At 39.1% G+C, this 24,817-nt stretch overlaps 2 protein-coding genes across 6 annotated transcripts in view; both read left to right on the top strand.

The window, feature by feature from the left end:
* The window catches only part of Cul5 (cullin 5), a 45,848-nt gene extending 31,538 nt beyond the window's left edge, over window positions 1-14,310 (top strand). For 2 of the 4 annotated variants that reach the window (XM_076925232.1, XM_076925231.1), the window contains 6 exons: window positions 328-451; window positions 603-778; window positions 1,467-1,628; window positions 2,357-2,475; window positions 3,004-3,127; window positions 10,907-14,310. In XM_076925232.1, the coding sequence (XP_076781347.1) occupies window positions 328-451; window positions 603-778; window positions 1,467-1,628; window positions 2,357-2,475; window positions 3,004-3,127; window positions 10,907-11,101 (900 nt within the window). In that variant the 3' untranslated portion in view covers window positions 11,102-14,310. The remainder of the gene's footprint in view (window positions 1-327; window positions 452-602; window positions 779-1,466; window positions 1,629-2,356; window positions 2,476-3,003; window positions 3,128-10,906) is intronic. The other 2 variants (XM_076925233.1, XM_076925234.1) reach the window with 2 other exon arrangements.
* Window positions 14,311-19,120: 4,810 nt separating this feature from the next.
* The window catches only part of Acat1 (acetyl-CoA acetyltransferase 1), a 30,070-nt gene continuing 24,373 nt past the window's right edge, over window positions 19,121-24,817 (top strand). Inside the window, exon 1 of one of the 2 annotated variants that reach the window (XM_076925230.1) lies at window positions 19,121-19,288. In XM_076925230.1, the coding sequence (XP_076781345.1) occupies window positions 19,226-19,288 (63 nt within the window). In that variant the 5' untranslated portion in view covers window positions 19,121-19,225. The remainder of the gene's footprint in view (window positions 19,289-24,817) is intronic. The other variant, XM_076925229.1, reaches the window with a different exon arrangement.

The following is a 24,817-nucleotide window of genomic DNA, read 5'->3' as shown; positions in this document are numbered from 1 at the left end:
CCTAACAAATGTGTCAGCTCTTACTAGTTAGTGGCCTAGCCCAAAGGCATGCTATAACTGAGCTGTACCAGTGACATCCTTTTATCCCTACAGATGGATTGAGGAGTTAAAGGTGAAGGCTGCAGTCCATGCAGTTATATTTATTATTACATAGTATCAATAGTAGTTGTGTTGGGAGCTGATTTTATTCACACAGTGGTAACTGAAATGTCTTCATACTAGAATTGACCAAAGCAAAGATACCTAAACTATTGTTTAGTATCTATGAATCATATAATAGTTTTACATTATGTATAATTATTATCTGTCTGTCTTTGATTTTCATAGGAAGTTGGTATGCCAGCAGATTATGTGAACAAGCTTGCTAGAATGTTTCAGGACATAAAAGTATCTGAAGACTTGAACCAAGCTTTTAAGGAAATGCACAAAAATAATAAGTTGGCATTACCAGGTATTATTTATCATTACATTTAAGTATATATTTAAGCTTAAAAAAGAATCTTTGTCTTTTTGTTAACAAAATCTTCTTTCTTAAACAATATTTTTCACCAAATTTTAACTTGTTTTAAAATATTTATAATTTCTGATTTTCTTACCTGCAGCTGATTCAGTTAATATAAAGATTTTGAATGCTGGTGCTTGGTCTAGAAGTTCTGAGAAAGTCTTTGTCTCACTTCCTACTGAACTGGAAGATTTGATACCTGAAGTAGAAGAATTTTACAAAAAAAATCATAGTGGTAGAAAATTACATTGGCACCATCTTATGTCAAATGGAATTGTAAGTAGATGGGCTCTCAGTTTGGGTGTTAGTAAAAAGAGTTACTTAAGGGCTGGAGAGGTGTTTCAGTGGTTAGGAGCGCTGCTTTTCCAGAGGATCTGGATTCAATTCCAGACAACCACATAGCAGCTCACCTATTTATAACTTCAATCCCAAAGGGATTTGATGCCCTCTTTTGGCCTTTATAGACATTATACACATATGTGGTACATAGGCATATATGCAAGCAAAACACCCACACGTGTAAAATAAAGTAAAAAAACATAAGGTAAGAACAAGAGTAGTGGTTCTGGCCCTAGTTTCCAGGACCATAATTTTCATCAGTGAGCTACTTACCAAACAGATGTTCTTGACTGTTGAATCCAGTCTGATCCCCAACTCTCTCTGTCTTCCTGCAAAAATGAAGGGAAAGAAGAACCTTCTTTTAAGGCAACTGATAAACATTTTCCTCACCATTTCTACTTCAAACACATTGGACAGAATGAAATCACATGACCACGTTGAGGGAAATCTGTGAGATGCATTGTATGTGTGCTAAGATTATTACCTATATGAGTAAGGAAGAATGGGTCTTGGAAAAAAACTAGCAGTCTCATTTTCCCATAATATTCTTATGTACATTTACTAGGTATTGGAGTAAGCTTCATGAACAAATGAGTTACTTATTGAAGCCCATTATCTATTACAGATAACATTTAAAAATGAAGTAGGTCAGTATGATTTGGAAGTAACCACGTTTCAGTTGGCTGTGTTGTTTGCATGGAACCAAAGGCCTAGAGAAAAAATCAGCTTTGAAAATCTAAAACTTGCAACGGAACTTCCTGATGCTGAACTTAGAAGGACTTTATGGGTTTGTTTTATTTTCTGTTTGGCTTTGTTTTTAAAATAGCTTTGTGTCACAAAGCTGGGAATATGTGGATGGCTTCTAAAATTGGATTTTTGGTGCTGAGAGTTAGATGCGGGGCCTGTACACACATCTTAGGCATACATTCTACCACTGGACTACATAACTAAGTCACTGTGAATCTGTTTACACTCTAGATAAGAGGAAAGAGGAAGAGAAGAGGGAGGGACTGAGCTGCTGTTAAGTGTGCTTAAGGAGTCCCTAAGTGTGTTCTAAGATTTTTGTTACCAAATAAATGAGTTAGTTCTTCTCAGTTTATAAACTGTGCTAATAATGATATTCTTGATTATAACTGCATTTAGTTCTGCCTCTGTAATATGAACTCCATAATAAACTGTTTTCAGGTGACAAAACTGCCTACATATTACTGGCAGGTAGTTTACTATAGTCCTGTATATCAGTCCTAATTGTTTGTGTCACTATATGTAGTAAGAGAACATTTATTGCTTTCTTTGAACCAGCTCTTTCCTTTCCCCTCTTGGTTATGCATTTACATGTCACATGCTTAGAGGTACTACATAAAAGTTTGGATTGTGATTTTGTACATTTGTACATAGGTAATTTACTGCATGAGTTGGGGTATAGATTGTCTAGAAGTCATTCTTGCCTGTGTGGGAGAGTTGAACCTATCACTCCGTATAACTTACTGTGATAATTTTTTTTTTTCTTCATAGTCTTTAGTAGCTTTTCCCAAGCTTAAACGGCAAGTTTTGTTATATGACCCTCAAGTCAACTCACCCAAAGACTTTACAGAAGGCACTCTCTTCTCAGTGAACCAGGACTTCAGTTTAATGTAAGTAAGCTCATGCTGCTTGATTTAAAATGAAAAGTACTATGTTCCATTTCAGTGCTTTGTTTTTATTAAAGTGGTTATTTGTCTTATGTGATGTTAAAAACAGTAAATGAATAGCATCACTAAGTCTGTTGTCATTTCAGTTTTTAAAGAAGTAAAGACCAAAAGCTAGAGGCGCTGGATAAAACAGCTTTATTTAGGCAGAGCTGTTTATTCGAAGACTCAATGCTGCATAAAACTCTTTTGTTTTAATTATTGTTTTCATGGCAGTGTAATTTATTTTCTGAGAAATGCAGTCACTGGTCAGCCGAGTTTATATCTTGTTTGAAGGAATCACATTTTTTTAAAAAAATGTTTGTTTGAAACAGGTAGCCTCGCCTTAAACCAGCCAAGCTCCTCATGCCTCAGCTTTCCTCACTGGGATTATCTATCACTTAACTTTCAACAGCTCTGAATGTTAAGTTTAAGAATACTTCTAAAACTTCAGACATTGTGCTGTAATAAATGTTTAACACTTTCATATTGTAGAAAAAATGCAAAAGTACAGAAAAGGGGGAAAATCAACTTGATCGGACGCTTGCAGCTCACTACAGAACGAATGAGAGAAGAAGAAAATGAAGGGATAGTTCAACTAAGAATATTAAGAACCCAGGTTTGTACAGGGAGAAAGAATGTCTAAATTTTAAAAGTTTCTTTAAAAAAAAAAAAAACCAAACCTTCAAAGTTGGACATAGTGACACATTCTTTTAACCTCAGCCTTCTGGAATTAGAGGCAACAGATCTCTTATGAGTTTAAAGCCTAGTCTATAGAGGATTTTGGGACAGGAGAGACAGTGTCTCCAAAAAAAACCAAACAGAACCCTTCAAACATTGAGTTAAAAATCATGAAAGTTATCCATGAAAATGCTTTTATGGATTGGAGATTTCTAATAAATTCTGATGCATTCTTTGACTAATACCTTGGTTTTTACCTATGTCTCTTTTTAATACCCAACTGAATAAATGTATCTCAGCAACAACGTAGAATTCAAGTATTTAAAATTGTATTTAATTTTGAAATGTAGTGTGCCCATAGGAATTTTGTTTTATTTAGAACAAAGAAGCATTATCTGATATATTTTCCTTTGAAAAATGTGTTAAAATTAAGATTATGATGGGTTCTGAACATGATAAAAATATTACTAAAAATGTAAGATGGCTCAGTTTGTTGTCACCAAACTGACAACTTGCCCTGTCCAGGGGACCCACATGGTGGAAGGAGAGAACAGACTCCTTAAAAAAGTTGTTCTCTTGTTTCCACTACATGGAAATAAATACGAAGAAATAGAGCTGGTGATGGGGCTCAATAGGTAATGTAATTGACAACCTAATTTCAGTTCCAGGAATTTACTTGATTGAAGGAAGAAACCATCTCCCATAATTGTCTTCTGACCTTTGCATGTGTAGGAGAGTGGCACTAGCCTCGGGGACAAATGCATGTGTACACATACAAACTAGTTTTTAAAACTTTTAATGTATTGCAACTGATGGTTATTTTAATTTAACAGGACTGCTTTTTTTTTGTTCTACTTTTACAATTTTTATTTAATATTATTCAAATTTCTGGCCAGTGCAATACAGTTTGAAGCATAAAGATTAAAAGTTTTCATGGTCCTATAATCTTCACATTCCTGGATGGACAGACTTTTTTTTTTATCCCTTTTGTATTTGTGATCTACAACCCTATTTATAATCTGATCAAAAGCCTGGTATCATTGGACAAGTTGACTCATCAGGTAACAGAAGCCTGGTGATCTGAGTTTGATCCCCGATCCCAGGAAGCCACTTAGAACAGATGTACAGAGTGAGTTCCAGGACAGTCAGGGCTACACAGAGAAACAACCCCTGCCTCAGACATAATGCCTATCTAAATTCTCTTGAATACTCAAAACATTAGTAACATTTTTTTGCTAAATGATTAACAAAAGTAGTTTTCTTAACTTCTTGTGTCAAAGCAATTGCAGAAGCAGTGGTGCTAGCTATTAATGTAATTAAAGTTGCTATGCCAACAATAATCAAGCCTACCACCCTCTTGCTTCTGCTTAAAGCCTGACTCACTTCTTCCAGTACTTGCAAGCTTTGTTTCAGAAGACCAAGGTCCTGTCATACTCACAGGCAATAAAACAAAAGCTGGTTGATAGACTACCATAACAGATATTCCAATAGAAATTGTACAATCAATAGAACTCACATTAAATAACATGGAAGGAACAAAAGTAACTTTAACATGACCAATTAATAAAAAATTTGGAGCCGCCAGGCAGTGGTGGCGCACGCCTTTAATCCCAGCACTTGGGAGGCAGAGGTAGGCAGATTTCTCAGTTTGAGGCCAGCCTGGTCTACAGAGTGAGTTCCAAGACAGCCAGAGCTATACAGAGAAACCCTGTCTTGAAAAACAACAACAACAACAACAAAAACAACAACAACAACAAAAATTTGGAGCCTTAACACATACACTAACATTTGTTCAGAAGTCCAGCTCCTACCCCAATTTTCCCTATTGCTAATATAACTTCATACAAGGCAGCCGTCAATTTTCAAATATATCCTTGAAAATTTTCAGAACCAGTCTTCCTAATGAAGACTGTTATTTCCAATATTGATTTCTAGACCAGTCCATGATTGAGTCAGAATAAAGGAAATATTAAAGGTCACACACATTAAAGGAAATAGAAGAGTCATTATAACTTTTTTTGAATCTCTGTCCCACAAAGTCTAAAAGTTTGAAGCAAGGCAGCTTGTTCAATCTGGGATATAGGCAAGCAAAGGTGGGTCAGGAACATATGTCCAATACAGCTTCCAAGTCACCATCTTCAGGGCTCTCAGCAAGGTCACAGGTCATCATCATCATTGGTCCCAGCATCAGCATGTCTCACCAATCACTCTGGCAGCTAGCATGCTCCTTCAGCGTCCTTGGGGCGGTGGGGAAACGCAAATATGCCCTCTTCCCCATATTAAATTAAATACTTGATCGTGCCATATGTCAGTAAGTGGATCCTTCCCTTTCACCTAGGCATAAGTATGCCGACTTGTAGGATGCCATAGACACTCAGCAGAGAGTTTTTTGGCATCCAAGTTTTTTTAAATTTTAAAATAAAAAGAACATAATTTAAATTTGTGGTGTACAGGGATATAACTCCCCCCCAACCCTTTTTATTTTATAAAGATACTGTTTTAAGGTTCCACAATACTGTTTCTTAATAATTTGTCCTTGTGGATTATAAGGAATCTCAGTAATATGGGCAATATTAAAATTGTTGACAAAACATCTCAAATGCTTGACTGCAGTAGCCAGTTCCATTATCTGTTTTAATCTGATTTGGAACACTAAGCATAGAAAAATAATGTAGGCAAGGACTAATTACATTTTTAGTTGCTTCTGTTAAAGCAGTTGCAACTAGAAAGCCTGAAAAGGTATCAGTAGTCACATGTACAGATTTTAATTTTCTAAAATCAGAAATATGCTTAACATCCATTTGCCATAACTGATCAGGTATAGGTCCTCAAGGACTAACACCATTATGTGTTACAGGCAGACACTGAGGAGGACATTCAAGACAAGTTTTTACAATTTGACATGCACATTCTCTAGAAATACTAAATTGTTGTCTCAAGATATTAGTATTTTGATGATGTAAAGAATGGAATTGTTTGGCTAATTGTTCCTGTGTAAGGAAGGCCTATAATCTGTCTGGTATACAAATCTGCTATGGCATTGCCCTCACTAAAGGGTCCAGGCAATACAATAGGAGCTCTTAAATGCCTTACAAAATAAGGAACTGTACATTCTCTTACATTGAGTTGTATTTTCATAAGTAATTGCAAACTTTGAGACTTAGCAGTATCTAAAAAAGGAACAGTTTCAAGTAATTGTAAACCATTAGCTATCAGTATACAAATTGTATTTGTATATAAATACAAATTTATATACAAGTAGTATATAAATACACTATTTATGCTGAAGTAGGGGGAAACTTAAGAGAATGAACATATGATCCAATCACATATGCTGCCTTCCCACTAGATAAGCCATCTGTAAATACAGTAACCACATTTTCTATAAAGTGCACCTGTAAATTTACAGGAAATACAAAAATGCATGCATAGAGGAAAATTGTAACAACTTGTCTTTTGTATAATGATTATCAATTTTTCAGTGATTTTCAAGTTTGCACATGCAATAGAACCCACATATCAGTATTCTGCAATAACCAATTTAATTGCTGTTTGGAATAAATAAAAATTTCATCAGGTATTCTCAACATGTTTTCTTGATTCTATCCTACAATTCTGTATTAACACAGTAATAGCTTCATAGTAGGATGTTAAAACTTTACTTGGAGATGAAGATGAATCCACATTAATGGTTCCTTTTCTCAAAGAACTGCTGTGGGCACATGAGTAGCAAAACAACCAACAATTGATCATAGTCTACATAATGTATCTCTTGTTGGCTAATAGCTTCCTCTAGTTTCTGCAACGCTATTTGTTCCTCATCAGTTAATTTTCGAGGGGAATTAAGATTTGCACCCCCCTTGAGAATATCAAACATAGGTTTAAGTTCTCATGTAAAGCTTAAGATAAGGTCTTAGCCAATTAATATCTCATAACAACTTTGAAAATCATTTAAAGCAAGTTATCTTTTATTTGAATTTTCTGTGCCACAATTTGTTAGGATATAACTGACCTCCCAAATATTGAAAAAAAGTTATTGCCTTTGAATCTTTAATGGAGCAATAACTACTCCAAAATTTTAAAGCTTGTTGTATAAGAGCAAAGGCTTGTAGTAAAACTTCTTCAGAGGAATCAGCTAATAAAATATCCATATAATGAATAATATACAGTGAAAGATTCAAAGTGCTAACTTCTTGTTTAGAAGCAGCAAAAAAAATTTTGACTTAAAGTAGAGATATCAGCCATTCCTTGAGGCAACACTTTCCAATTTGAGAGCTTTGTGGGCTCTCAAATTGCACACCAAATGCAAACCTTTTACAATCATCAGGATGCAAAGGAATAGTATAGAAGCAACCCTCCAGGGCTGGAGAGATGGCTCAGTAGTTAAGAGCACTGACTTGCTCTTCCAATTCCCAGCACTTACATGGTGGCTCACAGCCATCTGTAATGAGATCTGATGCCCTCTTCTGGTGTGTCTGAAGACAGCTATGGTGTACTCACATTAAAAAAAAAAAAAAATTCTTAAAAAAAAAGACAATCCTCCGAATCTGTAATAATTCTATGTGCATTCCCTGGAATGGCAGCTAGAGAAGCAAGCCAGGCTGCAATGTCTCCACAAGTTCACAGCCTCATTAATCCTTCTGCAACAATCTCCACCTGCTTGATTTTTTTTCTTAATTACAAATGTATGAGTTAAAAATCCTGAACCTGTGATCTGACTGCAAACTGCAGCTTATGGAACAAGGCAGTTTATCTATAATTTTAAAGTTTTCCTTGCAGCACCAAAGCACAACTATAACTTTGGAAAGTAAAACTCAACCTCCAAACAATCCAGTCTCTCTAAAAACACCAGGTGAATCACCCCCATGCTACAAAGTTTGGCTGCCAGTTTCTGCACACGGATGCATGATGGTACACCCTCCAGTACCTCACCAAAGAGACATTGCCCTAAATCCTATTTTTTTGTAAGTCTGGTTTCTAGGATAAGAATTTAAGAAAAAAAGAAGAAGAAGAAAGAAGGAGAAGAAGGAGAAGGAGAAGAAGAAGAAAGAAAGAGAAGAAAAAAAAGAAGAAAAAAAGAAGAAGAAAAAGAAGAAAGAAGAAGAAGAAGAAGAAGAAGAAGAAGAAGAAGAAGAAGAAGAAGAAGAAGAAGAAGAAGAAGAAGAAGAAGAAGAAAAAAAGAAGAAGAAGAAAAAAAGAAGAAGAAAAAGGAATATTAGTTCAGGCAGTGGTGGTGCACACCTTTAATCCCAGCACTTGGGAAGCAGAAGCAGGCGGATTTCTGAGTTTGAGGCCAGCCTGGTCTACAGAGTGAGTTCCAGGACAGCCAGTTCTACACAGAGAAACCCTGTCAAAACAAAAAAGAAAAGAAAAACAGAAGAAAAAAGAATTACATAAAATCTTATCCAATTTAGACGTATCTTTTAGAGACCTGGTTCTCTGGGTTGGCTCATGCCATGTGTTTTTGTTCTGGATGATTCCAACCCTGAGTTACCAGTTTTAAGCCAACTTTCTGTTACTAATGTTACAAAATTTTAATCATACCCAATAATTTATAACCAAGACATGCAGAATATATTTATACTTTTAAAACCAGTCAAAAACAAAAATGAAGTAGCTATACACATCTTATATATTTAAATTGGATAAAATTCTTAACTTTCTAGCTGTAATTTCAAGAGAAAAAAACCTTGTCACCTGTTGAACCCAATAATCATAGTCACAGAGATTTTTCTTGGAGAAACAACTCTCAGCTCCATACCAGAGAAGCTGCTGGCCCCTTAAAGAGCAGCTTGTGCAGACAATCGGCAGGGCTTCTCCAGTTCAACTGAACTCAGCTTAACTCCTAGCTACCGTTCAGGGCTCTAAAGGCCAATTGAAACTGCTTTTTAACAAGTTAAAACTAAAGGGGTAACCAGCAGATAGTTTTAGCTATTATTTCTTTTGAACATAAAACAGCAACATTCAAGCAAGAAAAAAAACCATAAACTGACAGACATGGACATATTGGGGCATTAAGGACAGACAATAGACTGGGAAGAGAACTAGATGTCATTAGGGGACCCAGATATCCTACCTAAGCATGAACTAAGCATGCCTCCAATAAGGAACCTGAGAGGAGGCAGGACGTCTCCCAACCTCCTCATGTCCCTAGGAGAGCTCTGGAACAGCTTACATTCATTTTCCTTCTCTTCTGCCAAAGCATCTTGGACGACTGCTTTTCTCAAACCCATTCTCATGTCTAAGGTGTAAACTGTCTCTAGTCAGGGTCCAAAGATTAAAAGCATCTATGAGAATTACCTTCCCTTCTTTAGATTTTAGCATAACTCTAAACACATACACAGAAACACTTTACCATTACCTTGTTCTTCTACAAGGTTTATTCACTGCTGGCCCAAGTCTTTCCTTTGCATGTGCTTTCAATTCCCGTGGTGTCCTTCACTGGACCCAGCTTACTGTAGCCTAATGTTGGGTGCCATCTGACCAAGCCAGCTCAAGCCAGTCAACAGGTTCTCCAGGGCAGGAGTGAGGATTAAACCCTGTGTGCACTCCCGTGATCCCTGTTTCTAAGGGCTTATCAGGATGACCAAAATATCTGAGCCTACTTCCCTGTCCTGGCCCAAAGTCATTCATGCCTGAGGCCTGCTTCTTTGTTCTAACCTAAGGTTTAGATTGCTGCCTGAAATTACTTACTTGTCTTGGTCAAGTGTCAGATTCCTGCAAAGCTGCCCCAAAAGCTCTCCACAGGAGCTCACAGATACAAAGAACCAACTGTGTCTCCTTTCCCATTTCTTTTATAAAAAATTCTAGTTTCTATTAAGGCACCTTGTTGCTTTTAGTTGCCTAAGGAAAGCTAAATTTAATGGTGATATTAGTAGGTCTACTTTGTGGGTAATGTCATTGCCAACTTCTATGTAGTTTAAAAATCACTAAGAGCGTATTGGTAAAATTGACTTAGGTGAAAAATGTTGATTTCTTTAGAAACATTTAAATGTCAAAAACATGAATAAATCAATAAAAGTAAAAACAGGATCTGTGGTAAATATTGCTATCACTTTATTAGTTTAGCGTTTACTGATTTTTAAGAGTAGACACCCATGGTTCTCTTCTGTTATACAAAGATACACCTTAATATTAGAGGCAGATTTGTGTAGGTGGAGTCTTATGTCTTATACATTTATTTATTGGTATGTGTGTGTGGTCGTACATGCATGTATAGGTCAGAGCACAACTTTGAAGAATTGATAGTATTTTTCTACTGTGTTGGCCCTAGGGTTGAACTCAGGTCATCATGCTTGTTGGCAAACGAGAGCCTTTACCAGCTGAGCTCATTTTCTTAGCAGCACCCATGTCTTTGCTCATGACTGTCTCTCTGTAACTCCAGTTCCAGGGCAACCAGAGGTTTTTTCCAGCCTGTTCAGGCATCAGACTTGTATGTGCTACACAGTCATACAGGGACACAAACATTCAAATCATTCTTAATTTTTATAAAACAATAGTTTATAGGTTAATTTTGGCTTCTGCTGCTTTCAAAATCTTTGTAATAAGTGTAATGGAAAAAAAATGTAGCTGCTGAGTAAGTTTCCTGGTGAATATCTAGGGGTTGCTGTACAGGGTGGTTGGTGTTAGAAGATAATAATATAGGAAAAGTTACTGGTTTGCTTTACTCAAACTAGTTGAATGTATTAATGTACTTTGATTTTCATTTTCCTCTTAGGAAGCCATCATACAAATAATGAAAATGCGAAAGAAAATTAGCAACGCTCAGCTACAGACTGAATTAGTAGAAATTTTGAAAAACATGTTCTTACCACAGAAGAAAATGATAAAAGAGCAAATCGAATGGCTGATTGAACACAAGTACATCAGGAGGGATGAGGCTGACATCAACACCTTCATATACATGGCGTAGCCGAGCTCCAGCCTGCCACAGCCGCACATCTGGAGACCTGGGCAGAGATTGTCCCAGTCTGAGCTGGAGGAAGGTTTATTTGGACTTTGATTACATAAATATTAAACTCTGCCTTACCTTACAAAACGACTATATTTTGCCAGTCACATTAGTTAGCATGATGGCATTCCCTTCATGTTGCACACTCTTTTAACAGCATGCTGTTTTGTGGAGAAAATTGCATTCATGAAGAGCCCATTATGAACTTTCAAAGTCAACTCAGTTTTTACCCACCTAGAGAAATAACATTTTGGAAGGGTGAGAGTGGGGTTCTTTTTGCTTCTTTTGTCTCCTTTTCCTCTTCAAAGGAATATACTTGCACAAGGAAGGATTTTCAGATATTCATGCACTGAAAAATGCTGGAGTTTTTTGTTTGGGTTTTTTTTTTTTTTTTTAATTCAATTAATGCTAGAGGTAGCACTGCGCTTCTGTTGATGCAGAGAGTGAGTTGTCAGCACTGTTGGGCAAGGGCAGGCGCACTTGAGAAGACGTGTGCCAGCGTCAAGTTGTTTGTCAAACACTGCTTTCACTTTAGTGACTGGATCTTAATGGTAACCTGAAAATGGTATTAAATATTTCTACCTTACAAATCCTGATTTTCATTGAGCAGGAGAGTGCTGTTTAGTTATTTGTTGTTAAATGATAACCTTTAGACTTGGGATTTTCTTTTTAAACCTTGTATGGCTGGAGAGCTTGTTATGAAAACATGAAGTTTATAATGAATGTTGCTTCAGTTAAAAAATTTATGGGTCTAGGTACATCATTGATTGCAGAATCAGAATCTTGAAGTAAACATTAAGTGTGTTACTAACACACTTAATACTTATAAACCTAATATTTATTATATTGTACCTAAGTTTGTTGAAAACAATGCAGAAATATTCTGATACAGTACAGTGAGAGAATTGCTTTCTTAACTTGTAGCATAGAATTATTTGGTGATTGAAAGTGTTGTGATTAGGGATTTACCACCTCAGTTTTCTGGAAAGACATTCTCTATTTAAAAGTAATAATTACCTGCCACTTAGCAGGAAGAAGGGTGAGATTCCGACCTGCAGCCTGAAAAGCACTGAGTTGTTAGTCTTGACATGAGCAGGAACCTTGCCAAATATGTACATATATATTTATATATTTTAAAATAAACATTTTTAAAATGTTCAGAGGGCAACACCTACCTTGCTCCTCTCAGTAATCCAGAGCGGTGACTCAGGACTTCGTAGAGCAGTGGGAAGTTAGAAATTGAGGACTCAAGCAACTGAAGAGAATTATTCCCCAGCAGGAAAAATAGCTCCCTGTGGATTCTTACTCATTGTGGTGCACGTTTCAAGTTTTCTTGCAAATTTTAGAACTTTTGATGTTAAGTAGTATTTTGAAGTATGATTCTGAAGCTAGCAGACAATGGAGTGTTGAGAAGAATACGGGATTATTACATCACCACAGTGGCTGTGGGTCTGCCTGCTGCTGAGCAGCTGGGAGCTCCTTGCTGGAAAGAAGTAAAGTGTATGTTAGATGTTTATGGTCTTGATAATTATAGTCAAGTATCTGTTCTGAAACTCATAGGAAGTGGAAGTGCATGTGTGCTTACCGTCTGCCCTGCAGCTCCCCGGTGATGGTAGAGCAGGTGTGAAGAGCAAACTCAGTGCTTGCTGCTCTTCAACATGGATGATGGTACATCCAGAATTCAGAGGGATAGTTTTTATAATGACTGTGGCCCTTCTGTTCAGTAGCTTGGTGTTGGCAAATTTTCCTGTCCCAATACCAGAATGCCAAAGGAGGAAACAATCAAGGGAAACATTTTAGGCCATTTCTTAATGTTTAAGATTTGTCATTTTAAACCATAATTTTTCTTAGAACATCTTTGAAATTTCTAATCGCTTTGGTCATTTAAGAATGAGAGCTGTGATGTTTTGATTTATAAAGGCAAACTTAATGCAAAGTGGGTAACACTAAATCCATAGCAAAGTTTTTTATTAAATTTTTATACATTTTTTAATAGTTAATTATGTCCTAATTGTATTTTGGGGAATGAGCAGCAGTAAATACCACAGACTTAACAGTTTTCATCCTTTTTTTAAAATATATATACAAAAGTGTAACCAGTTTTTGGTGTTTATCAAAACTATTTAGTTGACAAGGTGCCTATACCATTGTTGAGATTTTCTTTAGATGTTTTATGAATAGATTTGATAATTAAAAAAAAAAAATCCTGAAACAGATCTTAAGCAGGAGTTTTCTGAAGGTCCAGAACCACTGACAGTGTTCCCTGTCTTACCTCTCTTCTCCCTGCAGTCTTCATATTCTTGCTATCTAAGCAGAGCCAAACATGTCACAGGTGAGGGGAAGAAAAGTCCAGCTCCCACTCACCACCAGAGAGGCATTTTTAAGTGAAGGTGTGGCAGGCTCGGAGATTTGGACACTTCTGTCTACCTAAGGTGGTACCATCTATAAATGCTAACCTGTAGCCATCTCAAGGCCAGAGTACAGAGACAGGGAACAGATTCACCCAGTGGAAATGGTAGACTCTTGGATGCACAGTTAGACAAATGTGAGGCCATCATCATTTGAGTAATTTTATAAGGATCCTCAACTAAATTCTGAAGTCTCCCAATTTTTACAATTATTGGAGGAGATCCCTGAGTTTACCTGCCTGTTCATCGAAAGCTCTTACTTTTTGTGCATAAATATTAAAGTCTCCAAAAAGGTGAAGTGTTAATCATTCTTATTTTTTTTTAACTCTTCATTAAATTGAATATGTTATCATTTGCTCTGCTCCAAGGGCAAATTTTCCAAATTCAATCTGGGTGAAATATTTGCTAGTTTACAGAAAGATTTGCTATTATAAACTCAAGCTGGCTCTTCTGTTTTGGTGTTAATGACTGGGATGCTGCCACAAGTTTTCCCAAGGTCACAGTTCTGAGAGAAGCATTGACAGCGTTCCTGTCATCTACACTATGTGTGGTCTGGAGTTCCTAAGGTGTAGTCTCTTGTCATGACCTGTACAGTTTTGAATGTGCACCACTACATACTGAGATGACACTGTACAGTTTTCCACGGTAGCAGTTTCTGTATGCAGTAGGCTGAAATATTTTGATGAACCGCTTAATTTTTGGATTTTATTTTTTAAGTTGTATAATTTATTTTCTTGCAAAATAAAAGTGTAATATAAAACATTTCATCTATCCAGAAAATCTTGATGTTCTACCCTAAAAATTTTTACAACAGTTAAAATTTTTGGCAAGTCAAGGCAGTATCATGTACCTTTAATCCCAGCATTCCAGAGACAGAGGCAGAGGATCTCTGAGTTCAAGATCAGCCTGGTGTATTGGCAAGTTCCAGCCCAGTCAGGGCTAGCCTGTCTTTAAAAACCAATAAAAATAGTTTCAGTTGGGGAGGGCTGCATCTTGTCATCCAGCTGCTTGAGAGGATGTGGTAGCTGATTGTTCAGGCCCTGCTCAAGACTGACATAGACAAGCATAATGGGACCGTCCCAATGAAGAACATTTTGTTATGTGTTGGGTTATAATAGTAAATTATATCCACCGTAAAGACCAGAAATAAGACATGACAGTTGGGTGAATGAATACATGGCTTCCTAAAGGCTAGAACGTTGGCCTTCACTGGGATTCGGGGAGTTGAGGAATAGGGGTGCCTGGGAATTGAAGCCACAGAAAAAGCATAAGGTTAACCTAAACCAAACCAAGATTAATAATTAAGCTTAGAGTTTAAGCTTCTTGTAAAAATGCATTCCAAAGCTTTGGCAAATCCTGCCCAAGGCATTTTGATATAGTATTTTAATGAGGAAAGCACACCCCCACCACCTGAGCTAAATTAGAAAGTTAACTTTCTTGTTAGGAGCCCAGAATCATACAGACAAGAATGGAGTCTAGAGGCAGGCAACATCAAAATAGTTGGGTGTGTCTAAGGTAGACATTTTTATTATGAAAGAACTTGCATGAAATAGATAGAGATCACTGACAACAGATTTAAAACAGAAGTATAGTATGTAATAACACACTTCTAATATCCCAGCACTTGGGAAGTGGAAGCAGGAGAATCGTGAACTCGGAGTCCTCCTTAGCTATGTAAGGAGTTTGAAACCAGCTTAGACTACAAGATGACAAAGACAAAGCTAAAGGACTGACAGGATGGCTCAGTGGGTAAAGGCATTTGTTGTGAAGCTTGGTGACCTGTGTTCAGTCCCCACAACCTTTGTAAGAGTGGGAAAGAATCCACCCTACACAGTTGTCATCTGACTCCACAACTGTACTGCAGCATGTGTGTTACAAAGACTAACAATAATACAAACTTAGATGGTGTGGGAATTCATGGATAGATCTATTTGTACATAAAGTCATTTCTAAAGAATATAAAGATAACACCTTTCACCAAACATCAGAATCCTGGTAATATCTAATTTGCTAGTCTAAAATGTTAATCTATTTGTTTTTTCTTTTTTCTTTTTTTTTGGTTTTTTTTTTTTTAAGATCTATTTATTTATTTTATGCATATGAGTACACAGTAGTCTTCAGACACACCAGAAGAGGGCATCAGATCCCGTTACAGATGGTTGTGAGCCACCATGTGGTTGCTGGGAATTGAACTCAGGACCTCTGGAAGTGCTCTTAACCTCTGAGCCATCTCTCCAGCCCTATTTGTTTTTTCAAGACATAGATTTCTACATAGTCCTGGTTGTTCTGGAACTCACTCGGTACACCAAGCCAGATGTGAACTCAGAGATTTCAGCTGCCTCTGCCTCCTGAGTGCTGGGATAAAATGTGTGTGCTAGAACACCTGGCTTAAGGTTTGTTTTTTTTTTTTCCACAAAATTTTAAGAGGCTTGTGACTGAGCAGTTAAGAGCATTTGCTGCCTTTTCATAGGTCCTCAATACCCAGCACCCACCTGGTGGCTCACAACTGTTTGCACCTCCAGTTTTAAGGATCCTATGCCCTTTTACGTCCTCTGTGGCCACCAGGCATACATTTGGAGGATAGATATTCGTGTAGGCAAAACACTCATGCATTTTTTTTTTTTTAAATCACAGAGGTCTCAAATAATGGTGAACTTCAAGGTGTTAAAAAAAATAGCAATATCGAAATCACAAAAACCAGGGCAGAAATCAAATGGAGAAACTAGATAGGTGTTACATGCCTAGACTCCCAGTACAGGAGAGACTGAGGCAGTAATCACTGCTCTACAGTGAGTTTCAGGCCAATTAGGGATGTGAAACAAAACCTTGTCTCAGAAAAAGACAAAAAAATTTAATAAGTGAAACAGAAAAAGGACAAAGAACCATACAATAGCTTTTTGAAAAGAAAAATAAACAAGAATGACAACCTCCAGCTATATTAGCCAAAAGAGAAAAAAATACGAATTAATAAAATTAGGAGAAAAGAAATATTACAATAAATACTAGTGTCAGTACCACTTTGAAAGCTTATATTCCATCAAAGGATCTAGAAAAAACACTGGGCAATGGTGACTCACACCTTTAATCCCAGCACTTGGGAGGCAGAGGCAGGTGGATTTCTGAGTTCGAGGCCAGCCTGGTCTACAGAGTGAGTTCCAGGACAGCCAGGGCTACACAGAGAAATCCTGTCTCGAAAAACAAAACAAACAAACAAACAAAAAAAACCAAAAAACAACAACCAAAAAAAAAAACCAAAACAAAAAAAAAATCTAGAAAAAATAAATTTATAGACAACCATGACCTGCTAAAGCTACATCAAAAGGGCAAATGTAACAATGAGATTGAGGATAGATATGCATGTAGACAAAACACGATCTCTGTTCCAGCCTTGGCTGTCCTGGAACTCAGATCAACCTGCCTTTGCCTCCCAAATGCTGGGATTAAAGGTGTTCGCCACCATGACCAGCACAGATGGCTCAGTGGGTGAAGGAGCTTGCAACTCATCCTGTAACCTGAGTTTGATTCCAGTTCTATGTTATGAAAAGAGAGCACCTACTCCAGCAAGTTTTCTTCTAATCTCCACAGTCATGCTCTAGGACATTCATCCCTTCTTTGACAATTAGACACACTCCAAAACAAACAAACAAAAAACCAAAAACTACAACAACAAAACAAAATAAAAACCATGTTGGAGATGTGTAGGCTTCTTATACAAGCCCATTCCAAAGTTCTGACAGTCAACCAAGGCATTTTGATTTAGTGAGTATCTTAATGAGAAAGGCACACCCGCACACACAGTAGGCTTCACAGTGAAGATGTAGCTTAGTAGAATACTTGCCTAGATTATATGAAGCCCTGGGTTCGATACCCACCTGTATTCCCAGCAATCCAAAGGTGGAGGTGGAGGAGAATAAATTCAAGGTCATCTTTGACTACCTAGTGGGATTGAGAGCATCCTAGGATACGTGAGACTCTTGACTTAAAAAAAAAAAATGGGGCTTATGGCCTAGCAGTTAAAAATACTAGCAGCTGTTAGAAAGGACCTGGATTCAGTTTTCAAAACACACCTGACAGTTCCTATAACAGTTCCTACCTATAACTTCAGTTCCAGGGGTTTTGATGACCTCTCCTGCCCTCTTCAGGCACCTGTATGCCTTGGTGCATGTACACAAAGGTAAGAACATACACATAAACACACTTTACCCCAAAAGGGGCTGGGAAGATGACTCAGTGTGCAGATTGCATGCTTCACAAGCAAGCGTTTAGATCATCAACACCTATAGAAAAAGCTAGGCATGGTGGCCCTCGATTGTATTCCCTGTGCTATGGATGGGGTTGGAAGCGAGGGAGTAGCGATGGTGGCTTATTTATTAGTTAGCCACTTTAGTGAACTCCAAGTGCAAGGATAGATAGACCCTGTCCCAAAACAAACAAGCAACACAGCATGGAGCCACAGAGGGGGTTATCTGATGTTGACCCTTGACCTACACAAGAATGCACACAATTACATAAAACAGGTTGGGTTGAAGTAAATTGTTCAATTTGTCTGTTGTGGCCTTTTTGTTTTGTTTTGTTTTGTTTTGTTTTGTTTTTTTGAGACAGGGTTTCTCTGTATAGCCTTGGCTGTCCTGGAACTCACTCCGTAGGCCAGGCTGGCCTTGAACTCAGAAATCCGCCTGCCTCTGCCTCCCAAGTGCTGGGATTAAAGGCGTGCACGTGGCCTTTTTTTTTTTTTTTTTTTCATAAAGGAATATTAAGGTTACAAGTCTGAAAGATCTGCTATCCCCCCAACTGAAGAGTCAAAGTCAGCCAACGGGCTGGGCATAGTGCATAGAGTTCAAAGCCACCCTGATCTACATAGTGAATTCCAGGATATCCAGAGCTACACAGTGGGACCCTATGTAAAAATTAACCAAACAAAACAACCCCCCCAACTAACCTTAGCAATGGGTTCCGCAAATATGAGAATTTAACTAATATCAGTTAATGCATAGAGGGTTTTTATTTAGTTTTAATTTTTCAGAGACAGGGTCTTCCTTTGTAGTTTTAGTTGTTCGGGGACTCGCTATGTGGACCAGGCTGACCTCAAACTCATGGAGATCCACCTGCCTCTTTCTGAATGTGTGCTACCACACCCAACTACATCGAGTTTCTCTGAAAGTTGATGTAATCTTATTATTACTCAGTGAAGTTTAGATGGTAATATGTATTTTACTTAGCATCCTACAGAAAAACAATGTCAAAATTCTCTTAACATAAGTAATTGGTTTATTTGTATTATAAATGAATATAATTGGAATTGCTGGAAACGATTACCAATGTTCTTTGTCTGGGTAAATACAGTCACACGGTCAGGCGCAGTTGAGTGAATGGGAAGTCTCGGACTATACGGAAACAACAAGCATCAAGAGGTTAAAAGCGGTTTAATCTGTACCAGCCAGGTGTCAAGCCACGTGATCATTAGTCCATTTTTGTCCAGGAGAACCTCAGCACAATCCTCCTGCCAAGCCTCAGGCCCCGCCCCCTGGCTACGGGCCAATCGCCGCCAAGCGTTGCGATCTTGGCCTGCTATTGGAGGAGAGGGCCGGGGCGGTGCCCGCCACGACGTCGCGGGGTCTGCGGTGGGAAGTGGAGGCTGCGGCGCGTCTCTCTGCCCTTGACAGCCTTTCCCGTCTCCATGGCTGCCTTGACGACTCTGCAGGGCGTCGTCCGCAGGCCTCTGCTTCGCGGGTTGCTGCAGGTGAGCAGAGTCGATTCAGGGGTGGGTCGGGTTCCGGGAGCCCGCCGCCGGTTCGAGAGGTCGGTCCTCGCAGGCCACAACGCTCAGCGTGAGCTCTTCGGGGTCGAGTGCTCCTCGGAGTCGCGGTCGTGTGTTCGCCTGTCTGTGCTGCTGTCGTACTCCGCACCGGCTGTGCAGCAAGGCTTGGGCCTGGCCAGGCGCGATCTCAGGCTGCAGAGAGCTCCTGCAGGCCCAGGAGTTTCTGAGACGTTTAAAGAATACTGTGACCTTGTGATTCTTTTCCTTTTTTTTTTTTTTTTTTTTTGTTTTTTTTGTGTGTTTGTTTGTTTGTTTGTTTGGTTGGTTGGTTGATTTGGGATTTGGGTTTTGGTTTGTATTTTTGATATAGGTTTTTCTTGGTAACACTGGCTGTCCTGGAACTAACTCTCTCTCTCTCCCTCTCTCTCACCCTCCCTCCCTCTTTCTCCCTCTCTCTCCCTCTCTCTCCCCCTCCCTCCCTCTCCCCCTCCCTCTTCCCCCCCCCCCCAGGCTGGCCTCGAACTCATTCGCATACCCCCCGCCTCCTTAGTGCTGGAATTAAAGGCATACACCACCACCACCTGGCTAATCATTGGTTTAATTATTGGTCTCAATCAGGGCTCAGGCACTATGTGACAATCAAAAGATTGTCTTAAAACTAACAAGATGGCTACTGAGACAGTACAAGAAATACATTCTATTTGGAGTGGGTGCCTCTCTTCTGGTTGTTGTGTTTGGTGAACACTTTGCACTTTCCAAAGGTGGCATTCCAGATAGTTCTATCTTCAAGAGTCTAGAGTTAGGTTTGCATGGTTTTTGTTTCTGTAATAGGCAGGGTTTGCTGAACTGGGTAGTTCCAGCAGTAGGAGCTGAAAGAGAGCATTGCTGTACGAGTGATTCTGAAAGAAGAACGCAGGGCAGGAGGCTTGGAGCCGGAAACTGAGGGCAAACTATATAATTAATCTTACTCGAGTTTCTGGTGTCTCCAGTTCCAGAAACTTCACAGGCCAGGACAAGAGGAGCTTGAGATCAAGGGTTTCAACCCACGTGGGCAATTTGGAGATACCCAGTCTCAGAAAGATAAAAATCAATAATAAATACTGGGTGACTGCAGTAATAGGAAAGCCAGAAGGACAGTTTATTTTCTTGTTTGGATATGGGCAGTACCTCGCCCATAAAATAAGTGTTCCCCCAAAAGACTCGTGTACCTTTTTCCTTCCTTTTCCTCCCCTCTCTTCCCTTGCTTCTTCCCCCTTTTCCTTCCTTCCTTCCCTCCACTATTACTCTCTTTCTACTGGTTTTGCTGTCTAGGCCATCTAACTTTGAACTTGTCACTTCCCTACCTAGCTTCTGGGATTAAAAGAGCAGGCCATCTTGCCCAGAGGAGTTCTTGATCAGTTTGTAAGTTTCCCTGGGATGGCTGGAGAAATTACAGTGAAATTAGGTTAACTAGGATTCTGAATAATGGTGCCTAGATGAATTAACTAGATAAGCCAGGTTACTCAGGATGTGTAAACAAACGTGTGCAGAGCCTTTACACTTAGAATTTTATAACCAAGTGCAAATTATCTTCTGCATGAGAACAGTGTCTGAACCGGTACAGTGGAGTCCGTCTGTATGTAATATTATACTGAAGAAGCTGGGACAGGTGGGTTGTGATTTGAGGCTACCCTGGGCTGCATAGTCAAAGATTGTCTCAAAACAGTGCAACCAAAATAAAATTGATATAATTAGAAATAGATCTAGAACTTGAGTCTGAAGGAGGGATTTCTGCACAGTATCAAATGTAATTTAACAGTCAATAAATCCCCTACCCTCTTAGTCCTGGATTTGGGGCCTTCTTTATATTCTTTTTCTCTGGGTTCCAAATGACTTAAGTATGTCTCTTCCCAGTATTTATTTTTGTACTGTCTAGTTGCCTGTGTTCTGGGCTTTTTACTACCTGTAGGTTACATAGCATGTACCATGTACCTGTCTCCCCTTTAGGAGATATTACTGTACTCTAAGATGGTCTTCAGAATGCATGTTCTTTTTACCTCTTCATCTTGAGTTCTGTAATTAACAGTCAGATGCCACGAGGTGCTTGGGGCTGAATCCAAGTTCACTTTTTTGAACTCTAGAAATGAATTATTGGATATCACTTGAATTGAATTAAAATTAAGCCATCATTTACATAACCATTGGAATCTTTCTAAAAAGAATTTTTAATATTCTGTGTCATAGTATGGACCTTTCACCCATTGTGTGGGCTCCTTAACCTTTGCTTTCAAGTACACAGAAGCCTCTCTATGTTCAACAAACAAAAAAATTTATGGAATTTTATCCTGTTATCTGTCTGTCTGTCTGTCTTTTTTTTTTTTTTTTTTTTTTTATTTGTTTGTTTTTCAGACAGGGTTTCTCTTTGTAGCCTTGACCTGGAATTTGCTCTGTAGACGAGGCTGGCCTCAAACTTTGATATTGACCTGCCTCTGTTTCCTGAGTGCTGGAACTAAACGTGTACACCACCACCACCCAGCTGTCTGTTTTTAACACATGTCTTGCTTGTGTAGCCCTTGCTGGTCTTGGGTTCCCAATTCTTTTGCTTCCACATCCCATATACTGACATGCTGGAATGCCTAGCATGTTGGGCAGGGGTTTTCGGTTGTTTTAACATACAGGGTTTACCTGTAATTTGTTTTATGTGTCTCTGGTTATACCTATACCTACAAAGGAGCAATAAAAAAAAAAAAATTAGTGTTTGGCTGGAGAGATGGCTCAGAGGTTAAGAGCACTGACTGTTCTTCCAAAGGTCCTGAGTTCAGTTTCCAGCAACCACATGGTAGCTCACAACCATTTGTAATAGGATCAGTCTTCTGGTATATCTGAAGACAGCTACTGTGTACTGTAGAATAAATAAGTCTTTAAAAAAAATTAGTGTTACTATTGACTGACTTGACCAGTGAAAGTAAATGAGATGCTGTGGTCTGGGAGGAGCAGTGCCTCAGGTTCCTGAGATGTGTTATTATTTTAGTAAGCTAGAGATTTGTAATAGTCTAAATGCCTAAAGTAGAGGCCCCAGAGGACTTGACAGCACATACCCTTCCCTGGCTTCATGATTTCAGAGGCTGGATCTGCCAGGGCTTTAGATTCCTGTTTGTGAGAGGAGACCACCAGTACCCAGGGGTGCTCCTGACTTTAAGGTATTCCAGATCCTGTGTCTAGCCCTCCTGTACTTCCCAACAGTAGCCACACTCACCGTTGCCTGCCCTCTTTCTCCACCATTCATCTTTTTATGCTGTGGCTAGAGCTTTCTTAGGAAAGTGGCTGGGGATGGCATGGGCAGAATCCAGACCCTTCCCATGCCTGCAGCTGCTTGTGCAGCCTCAGCTCATGTGCTGTGCCTACTTCTGCATGTCACATTTTTTACCCAATAGTGATCAGTGTGGGAGGGCCTAGCCCACTGTGAATAGTGCCATCCCTGGGCTGGTGGTCCTGAGATCTATAAGAAAGCAGGCTGAGCAAGCCTGAGGGAGCAAGCCAGTAAGCAGCACCCTTTCATGGCCTCTGTATCAGGTCCTGACTCCAGTTTCCTACCCTGTGTGAGTTCTTGCCCTGACTTCCTTTGGTGATGAACAGCAATGGGGAAGTGTAAGCTGAATAAAGCCTTTCCTCCCCAGCTTGCTTTTTGGTCATAATGTTTTCTCGAAGCAATAGAAACTGTAAGACACCCAAGGAGTGATGTGAGAGCCTTAGTAAGCATTCTTCCACTGAGCTCTGCTCTCAGCCCTGACTGCCTCTCTTCCTGAGTTTAGTATATGCTTCTTGTAACTCGCAATGGGCTGGCCGTTCCCTGTTGCTCAAATGTCTAGTTCTCTAAGGCTGACTTTGTTTTTCAGCGTCATGGCCATTGCAGAGAAGCTTTTTTGACCATGTTAGATAGATAGGTTGCAGCTACTCTGGGCTTCTTGTTTGCTGCTTACTTAAAGGGTTACTGGGAATATATTTTTCAGCCTTGTTAGTAAACATCAGACTTTGTCCTCATACTTGTTTTGTATCTGCAACTGTCACTGAGATAAGTAAACATTATCTTGTCATTCATTCTTTAGGTTTTTGGTGCTGGGATTTATCTGTGAACAATAACCACAGTCCTGATCTCAGGGCAATTGCTTTATGTTTGGGGGAGGGGTGAGGAATGATAATGCTGTTCAGTACATACTTCTAAGATGGAAAAGTTACTCTGAGGGAGGAACTGATGGTGTCAACATAAGAAAGCACTAAAAAAAATAGAGGTCAGATTTATTATATATTATCTAGAAATAGGGTCTGACTGTAACTCAGGCTATCCTAGAACTTGTTATAGAATCCAGGCTATCCTTGAACTCAGGATTCTCCTACCTCTGCTTCCTTTGTGCTGGAATTGCAGGTGTGGGCCATCACGCTTGATAGCCCAACTTTAAATAAAGTAATTAAAGAAAACCCTGTAGGGTTTGTCATTTGAGTTTAGACATGAAGAATTAAAACAAACCAGCTGGGCCAGAGAGATGGCCCAGTGATGAAAGTGACAACCTCGGTTCAGATCCCTGGACCCCATTAAAAGCTGGATGTGGTAATCCACCTCTGAATTCTTGTACTCCTACAGTGACATGGGAGATGGAACTAGGGGGATTGCCTGCCACAGTGGCAGGAACAAGTGTCTACCTCAAACAGTTTGGAAGGTAAGAAGTAACTCTCAGTGACTTAAACGTATGCCACGATAAATGCACCTCTCTCTCTATTCCCCCCCCCGTCTCCCCCCATCCCCAATAGGTTTTTAATTAAAAACAAAAGAAGCACATGATGACTCACACCTTTAATCCAGCATTCGGAAGGTAGAAACACTGTAGGTTTGAGTCTAACCTGGTCTACATAGTGAGTTTCAGTACAGTCAGGGGAACAAAGTGAGATCCTATCACAACCAAAACAAAACAAAAAAAGCCCAGTGAAGCTAGCCTACATAATTTTCTGTGAAGTTCTCAATAAAAACAGGTGCATATATCCCAAAGCGGAGAGGAGAGGCCAGCATAGCAGGGGTGAGCGAAAAGATTTTAGTTAAAACATCTGTTTTCTCAAATATATACCTATTTCTAACTTCGTATTGATTCTTTATGAGTTTCACATTGTGCACTCCAGTCCCACTCATCTACCTGTCCCCTCATATCTGCACTTCGCCCTTGCAAATACACACACACAAACAACCACAACAAAATCAAACATAGAAAACATCTCATCTGTCGAATCCTCTATCTCCTGTGTGAGATACGTTTCAACCCAAGGGCCCTCGCCAATAAACTGCCTCTGCTGTTGCATCAAAAAAAAAAAAAAAAGAAAAAAAGAAAAAAGAAAACATCTTATCATAGAAGCTATAGGGTGTCACAGTGTATCCACAGTAGATCCCTCTGCCTGTACATCTTCACTTGCAAATGTTCATTGCAACTAGTCACTGGTCTGGTTCAAGATCTCTGGCTTCTGACCTGTTGTTGCTCTGTGTCATGG

Source organism: Arvicanthis niloticus, chromosome 26 (assembly GCF_011762505.2).
Source record: "Arvicanthis niloticus isolate mArvNil1 chromosome 26, mArvNil1.pat.X, whole genome shotgun sequence".
Lineage (NCBI taxonomy): Eukaryota > Metazoa > Chordata > Mammalia > Rodentia > Muridae > Arvicanthis > Arvicanthis niloticus.
The sequence above is the reverse complement of the archived record's forward strand: the minus strand, read 5'-3'. Positions and strand labels throughout refer to the sequence as shown.